Genomic DNA, 8344 nt, shown 5'->3' with positions numbered 1-8344 from the left:
CCCCCCTGTGTACAGTACGGGCTTTTTTTTTTTTTTTTTTTAACAGCCTCTCAGACAGACAGAAGGATCAACACAGCTGTTGAGTGTTTTGGCTCCAAATATATATTTTTTACAAATAGGTAATGAGGAACTATCGTTTATTTTATTTGAATTTAAATTTTTAAATACCACAGCTATTCGTCAAACACAGTTAACCTTTGAAGATGCTGACATTAAGGACTTTTCTCGGCGCTCCAGCAGAAGCAAAATTGAAATGATCTGTTCTACCCTAAGCAGTAGTTAGTTGTACAAACACAAAAGTTACATTCATTGGATAAAACTGTCTCTTTATGTAAAGAGCAATGTGGAAACCATACAGGGGGCGCTGTTATATGGAATGCAGTGGGTGAGTTAAAAGGTCACATTTAGTTGTGTTCAGTGTCACAATGACAAATAATTCACTTTCACTTTCGCTTTCATAAGTACGGGGTCAAACAAAACCTTCATAGATTTTCTTTGTATCTATGCACATTTGAATTCACTTTCAAATATATTGTAATCATTAACCCTTTCATGCATGCCGGACACTACAGTGGACAGCTATTAAAATGTCATTTTTTATGATAAGAATAGGTTTTGATGGCAGTGTTGCATATACAGTGGATTCTCAGGCGTCCACTGTAGAGGCTTATATGCTTATATTCTTATCATAGAAAATTACATTTTAATAGCTGTCTACTGTAGTGACCGGCATGCATGAAAGGGTTAAAAGGCTTTAGTTGGTTGTTGACAAAAAGCTTTAGTTGGTCTTTGACAAAAATGACAAATGAACACAAAAACTACTTTTTCTATTATTTCGCTCACTCTCTTTCTCTCTCTCTCTAAAGTGACGTTGGACGGCTTTAGATTATGTTCAGGCTAACCCTAGGCTAGGCTCTGAAGGGAGTGCAGGTGATGAAGTTGGGGAAGAATGGTGGAAAAGAGGCGAATGTAAGAGCGTGGATAATTATAAGCTATGCTGAACATAAAGATGCAGAGTGTATCGTGGACTGGGAATGCGTTCTGAAAAAGGTAGGAGATTTTACAAGGGGAAGGTGTAGCTAAGCCGGATGGGGTGGTTGGACGTAGGTGTAAAGTTGGGGGGTAAGGAAGGAGTGGCGAGTGTTGAATGTTGAAACCTAAGGAAAGATGTACAAAGAACAGAAGACTGTGGAAAAAAATGTGTGAGGTCAGTGGAGAGATGCCAAGAAGTTAGATGTGGAAAATAAAAGAAGTGAAAAAGATTTCAGAAGAAAAAGGTGGGGAACAGATAAATGTGAAAAGTCAGAGAGATGAGGCAAGGAGACAGGAGAGCTGTCAGGCTAGAAGAGAGGCTAAGGGAGCGGTGGCAAGGGTTTATGTTGAGTACTATAAAAGGTTGTTGGGATAGAGAAGGATTTGTGCTGGCTGTTTGGTCCAGATGACAGACCTGTGGAGGAACAGAGCATCTACAGGGATGCTCCTGCGAAAGAACATTGATCTTTTTGAACCAGGTTGTTGTTTTAAAACAAAGATGCTGTGCAGAGAAACTACGTTGATCCACTTGGGGTGAAGGTACGGTGAAGTTTTGAAGAAGCCGAGCTTAGGCCAAGGGTTCAAATCGGTGAACAGCAGTTTGGTTTTATGGCCAGACAATATTACTGCAGATGCACTTTTTACTTTAAGAGTTCTGACAGAACCGTTTAGAGGAGCAGGCCGAGGGAGGACTGTGTGAGACAGTCAGGAGCGGCAGAGAAGTATGTGAGCGGTATCGTTGAGGTTGTTGGATGGAAGTGTTTGGATGTGTGCTGAGGAGACAAAGGGTGTCGGAGATCAGGCTGAAAGGGAGTGAAGAGCCTCAAAAATATTGATAGATATAGTCGGGAGGTCGCGAAGATAGGTGGCGTAACAGTAGAGAAGGCAGGGGGTAAGTAAGATACAGGCAGATGATTTGGTGTGCCAACCAGTGCACGGCGCGGCTACAGTAAAATACGAATATTTATAAATGCAAAAACAATAAAAAAAATATAAAAAATATTTTAAAAAAATCGACATATCAGCATAAATGCACCTTAAATAAAAATAATACATTTTAAATAATAAATAAAAATAAATTATCAAAATAAAAGGCAAAACCTTTTATTATCCCGCTCTCTCTTTCTATGTCACCATATATATATAAGTATATATATATACGTATATATATCATTTTATATCAGTATATATATATATATATATATACATATATATATATATATACATATATATCAGTATTCTGCAATATATGTACAATTGTGCAACCTTATATGGTCATAAAATAAAAACCATATGTTTTCATAAGGGACCGATTTTGTACTGCAGTAATCTAAGATCTTACGACTATTTCAATGACAATTATTTTGTTCCAAGAAATACTGAACTGTATTGTTAGAACGTGGTCCTGTAGTGTGTCTCTTTTCAAACGGGTTTTCCCGCCACAAAACCTTTGGGGAAAACAACCCCAAACAACGGACCTTGTATGAATCATCGTTTGACTGAATACATTTAACCTTTAATTCATTTGAACTTTTATTGCTTTTTTTTTTTTTTTTTTTGGTGTCTCCGTCCCATTGTTCACATAAGTGCTGAAGAGACCAGTTCCAAGGACGTGTGTATGCCCTCACACACGCACAAACGGATTCACACACTTATATAAAGCTCATCTCCAGCCAGAAGTTTTTTTTTTGAGTGGCAGCTCAGTGGGAATGGCTCTCTCTCTGATTGTTGCGATAATGGAATCCTTGTGTCGTTGCAGATAGTGCCTCAGGAAATGTCAGAGAATTGCTTCTGGATCAAAGTCAAAGAAGAGAAGTTTGAGAATCCTGACCTATTTGCTCAGCTCTCGCTCTGCTTCTCCTCACACAGCAAAGGTAAGAAGGAGGCTCCGTCGTCGTCCTCCTCCTCCTCATCATCCTCTCCTCTCTGTCTCCCTGTGTCAGTTTCTTCTCTCCGTCTGCAGCGGATGTTGCACACTTTCATCTTCTGACCATTTTTTTTTCCTTTCGGCAAAATATTAATTGTCCGAAAAAATTACAGCACTTTCTCTTTCTTTCGCGTGTGCTTTGAAACTCACTCTCTTTGTTTGAATCTGTGCGGTTAGAGCTGGAGACGCTGTGGCTGGAGTGTCTTTGTGTTCCTGCGCAATTAGGGTAACTGAGTTCTGTACATCCGGACTTTTACGCTAGTACCGGGTCTGTGCCTGTTTTACATGTGGACCTGCCTAAAATAATCTACTGTATTTTCCAGAGTATAAGTCGCAATTTTTTTCATCCTTTGGCTGGGTTTGCGACTTATACTCAGGTGCGACTTATATATTGAAAGATATATTTTCACATGTTTGCGAATTTCACACTGACAGCTGCTATAGGGCACTCTAGGCTTGTGTACCAGTATCTGCTACTCCTGTACCATTTAAAATGTACGTTTGTTATTTCACACTGACAGCCGCTAGAGGGCACTCTAGGCTTGTATACCAGTATCTGCTACTCCTGTACCATTTAAAATGTACGTTTGTTATTTCACACTGACAGCCGCTAGAGGGCACTCTAGGCTTGTATACCAGTATCTGCTACTCCTGTACCATTTAAAATGTACGTTTGTTATTTCACACTGACAGCCGCTAGAGGGCACTCTAGGCTTGTATACCAGTATCTGCTACTCCTGTACAACTGAAAATTTACATATTCATTGTTTTCATGCATTTGCAACCCTTTTTTTTTTCTGTTGGACTGGGATCTGGCAAATTATGTCTGAAAAAAAATATTTTTAAATCTTTGATCAACTGTTGGAATCTGGCAAATTATGTCTGGAAAAAAATATTTTTAAATCTTTGATCAACCCCGTTTCGACGCCTTTGACAAATGGCACGTTTTATTCTGGAAGTGTTCGGGACGAATTCTTTGTTTCATGCTATTGCTAGCATTTGCTGAATCCTTGTGAATCGTTAACATAGTTTCAAAATTGCAGGAAGTATTTTTGGGCGAACCACAAACCTTCCTGGTACTTTCTGGCTTTCGGTTAAAGCAGACATAGTTACTAGTACTATATGTAGTTCATCGTGCAGCAGAAACACAGTCTTGAACTTGCGTGTTTCTGTGTACTTTAATTAGTTGTGCTCACATTTTCCTTCCCCGGCCCATTAGTGAAGTTTTCCACTCAGGAAGTCGGGTTGTGAATCTCCGCTGAAAGAATCTGTGGAAGATTTCTTTGTCCCAGTCAGTTTGTTTCTTAGATTTACAGCCTGGCTGCAGAACAGAATCTGCTGATGGATCAGACACACACACACACACACAGGGGACAGATCAGGTTTGTTTGTGTATGGAGGACATTTTTAGGAAGGCCGTTGATGTGTATGTTATCTTCAGCTGCTGATTTGAGAGTGTTTTTTTTTTTTTTTTCCCTCTGTTTCATTTTGACAGACCTTCTATGTGTTAGCGTGGATGAGTGTAACTCTGGTCTAATTCTAGCTGCTGTGGGAGGAGAAAAGTCAGAACCCTGTCAACAGCTGAACACTCAAAATCAAAAGTTCTGTCAGGCTGTGTGGACATAACAGCACAGAGTCTTCTGGATTTTTCCCCCCTGTACTATCGCTGTTTGTTTGGACACCACTCAGCCCGTTCTTCTCTTCACTTTTCTTCAAACCTACAAACCAAACCAAAGCTGTCTTTGCTTCCTTTGCTTGGTTAAACAAGTAGCACGTTTTTTTTTTTTCCTACCTCTCCATCACAAGGTGATATTCTGAAAAAAAGAAAAACAAAAAATCTAATGATAGGTTGTAAAGGTTTCATAACAAAAATATAAAAAAAATGGCAGATTTTAGACTTTTTTTTTCGTATTAAGCAGAAAGACCAGTCAGTTCAGTTACTCATTTGGCCTCTGGGGTGTAAAACAGAGAATTAAGGATTGATGTTCAACCTGAACGCTGAGGAATTTGTGCCATGACTGCTGTCTTGTAACCCAGTGATACCGAGAGATTCTCTACCCCCGAAGAGATATTTATATTTTATATCGTCAAGTTTTACAGAGACCTTGAGGTCTTGCTAATTAGATGATAATAAAAAATAAAAAGCTACACGTAGGTCTAAAATGCATGAAAGTATGAAAAATGCTTACGATAAGCATTTTATGTTGAAAAATAACAAAAAATGTAAATTAAAATAAATAAGAAAAAAAATTATTGTAAAAAGTTAGTATTGATTTAGAATATTTTCTCAACATACTTCTTGTTGAGAATTCAAGCTAAAATTAAATAAATCATTTTAATTGATTTCATTTTTTTCAGGAAGAAAAAAACTCAGTTATCATAACATTTAATTTATTTTTGATTTTTTTTTACTTGATTTTCTTTTTTTTTTATGAATTTTTTTTTTGCCCATTGAATGGAAACATATTTCTTCCGGGAAAGCATTTTCCTCTGGGAATCTCCTACTGGGTATGTATCGAATTTGCCTTGAGCAGCTTCACTGATTCAGCCTTTCTTTCTTCATACTGTAGAAACAGTAGGTGATTTTCACCTAAATGAAAAGCGCAGTTGAATGTAGGATATGTAGACCCTGAAAACCCCCTGCCTCACTGGAGCTTTGATGTAGACGCCGCTACAAAAGAATGAGAGCAGGATTGAAAATAGTTCTTTGTGTTCTTTTGTCATTGTTCTGTTTTTTTTTTTTTTTTCCCGCTTCTTTCTTTATGTTAAATTGATATCTGACTCAACAGATTTTCTCCTAAAAAGAATAAAAGAAAAAAAAAGAAACAAACTGAAATCACTTTTCCATTACAAAGCGTCGAGGAACCAATGAGTTCCTTTGCTTGAACACACATGCCGATCCAAATGAACGCTTAAAGAGAGAAACAGTGGAACAGTATCTAATTTTAGGTACTACTGTAAGTGTGCTTAACCCCTAGTACTGTACGTTTAGGTCTGTTGGTTCTTTGGACCGTTTATTTGCTCATACTTTACGAGTCCTCGCAGTAGAAACGCACATGGTTCATGATAATATCTCTTGTTCATTTACAGAAAGTAAAGTTAGTAACTGTTTGGTCAGAGAGCTAGGTGCTAGAGGAGAAAAGAAGGTATCGGATTGATATCGGTATCGGCATATGTAGAAGTTGCAATATCAGTATCGGTATCAAAGCTGAAAAACGTTTCCTCGATACTAACTGGTACACGATCTTCTAAAAGAACCAAGTACTTCTACTAGTGGCTTTATTTACCTTCTTTGAAGAGTTGTATTTTTGACTTTTTTATATTTTTAGCAGACATGATTATTTTTAACAGTCCCTGGGGTTTCTTCTGCTTACTCTCTCGAATTTGTTTTAGACGTGTAGTATTTCTAGCTTCTAAGGGCAGTGTTTCTAATTCTTCACCTTCTTTTCAAAAAAAAAAAAAAAAAAAATCAGACTGAATTTTTTTGTTGTAGGACGTTTCTAAGTGCAGCAGACTTTGAAGACTTCGGGGAGTGTTGTACCTCACTCTCTGCTCCTCTTTAGTTTCTTTATACATTTTTAGACGTCAGGTGTTTCTAAGTGCGGCAGACTTCAGGGACCGCTGTACTTCAGTGAAGGATGAGGTAATCAGGTGTAAATGTTCTCTTCCCTGCAGAGCTGCCCTCAGAAAAAAAAAAAAAAAAAAAAAAAACCCGCCTTCTGTTAACTTTCCCTTTTTTGGGCAGATTCTTGCTTGTTACTTGTATCGTTGAAGAACAACACTTTTGGCAGTAAAGTTAAGGGGAAAAAAAAAAAAAAGAAAAAGAAAAGAAAAGAAACACTATCAGACCGTAAATTTCATCGCCTTATTGTACTCGGAGGCCTCAGAAGCTTCGACTGCAGGAGAGACTCTTCTCTCCCCTGCTGCTTTTATGAGCTGCACTCTTTAATGAGTTTTACCAAGAAAAGGAAATGATAATCAAAAGGGATTTCAAGCTTCACTTCAGTCCTGGAAACGTGCCATTTTTTATGAGTTTGTTCTTCCACCTGATTGAAAACTTATCCCATAAACTAAGGTCAGAGACAGATGAAGATGCTGGGATCAGATTTTCATTATTTCGTGCTTTCTCACACACACAAAAAAAAAAAAAAAAAAATCCCAAACAGTTATCTCTCTCTCTCTTCCTATCTCTGTTTTTTTATAGTTTAACAACATGCTTTTAATGAAAGAGCCAATTAAAACACAAGGTCACAAACCAAATAAATGCTGCTTTTAACTCCGCACTTTAAAACCCAGCAGCTTTCATTGCACCGATGTCTATTTTCTGGATTTAAAACCTTATAATGTTCAATGTTATCCAGTAAAAACAACATATTTACGGTTAAATACAGTTTTTACGTTAAATAAATGTGAGAGACAAATACAGTCTTGTCTCTTACATTTACGTGCATGGGTGGGTTTTTAAACCTTGGGGTCGCAACCCCATGTGGGGGTCACCTGGAATTTAAAAGGGGTTGGCCTGAAATGTCTAGTAAAATCAACTATGTATCATTCTTTAAATTAAGATTAAAAACTCCGCACACAAAACGAAACCACTGTTCAAATCTTAATGTTCAAATGCAGCTTAAAAAAAAAAAAATACCTGACCTAGCGCATCTCGATTGACAGCTGCAACCATATATATATATATATATATATATATATATATATTTACGTCATAAATATATATATATATTTATATATATATTTACGAGTGGCGCTTTGGCCCAGAGGCAATGTCTCTGTCATTGGTGTGGAACCCCAGGGTTCACCTCCTGGGCAAGTTCGAATCCCGGTTAGGGCGGTTGGTACCTTCCAGTGGACTCACCACCCGCAGGAAGGTTTGGTACGGTGCAATGTGATTTGGGCGGCGACTGCTGCCCCTGCGACCCGGAAACGGATAAGCGGATGAAAATGGATGGATGGAAGTTTTGTTTTTTGGGGTTTATATGTATATATATACATATATACACACAGACATACAGTATATATCCACATATATGTGTTTATATATATATATATAAATATATACATACACACATATATGTACATATATACATACACACATGATATATATAAACATACATATATAAATATACATATATATTCTCTCACACACATATGTACATATGTATATATTATATATATTATAGGAAATCAGTGAAGAAGAAGAAAGGAAGATATATTTATATATATCTCATATTTTCACCAAATCGCAAGGTCTGGCCAACTTTATTTTCCTGTTATTTTTCAACTATTTTTTTCCTCGGCTGAATTAATGTGCCTTTTTTTCAGGACTCTCATTCACACATCTGGTCAAACATACAGTCACAACAACAACAACAA

General features: G+C 37.3%; 1 protein-coding gene across 4 annotated transcripts in view; it reads left to right on the top strand.

Moving 5' to 3' along the window:
• The window catches only part of diaph2 (diaphanous-related formin 2), a 443473-nt gene that overhangs the window by 195034 nt on the left and 240095 nt on the right, over window positions 1-8344 (top strand). For all 4 annotated transcript variants that reach the window (XM_025063481.1, XM_025063479.1, XM_025063480.1 and 1 more), the window contains one exon: window positions 2792-2906. In XM_025063481.1, the coding sequence (XP_024919249.1) occupies window positions 2792-2906 (115 nt within the window). The remainder of the gene's footprint in view (window positions 1-2791; window positions 2907-8344) is intronic.

The sequence above is a fragment of the Cynoglossus semilaevis genome, chromosome 15 (assembly GCF_000523025.1).
Source record: "Cynoglossus semilaevis isolate Cse_v1.0 chromosome 15, Cse_v1.0, whole genome shotgun sequence".
In the NCBI taxonomy this organism is placed as follows: Eukaryota; Metazoa; Chordata; class Actinopteri; order Pleuronectiformes; family Cynoglossidae; genus Cynoglossus; species Cynoglossus semilaevis.
Note: the sequence above shows the minus strand (reverse complement) of the source record. Positions and strands in the feature narration are given on the sequence as shown.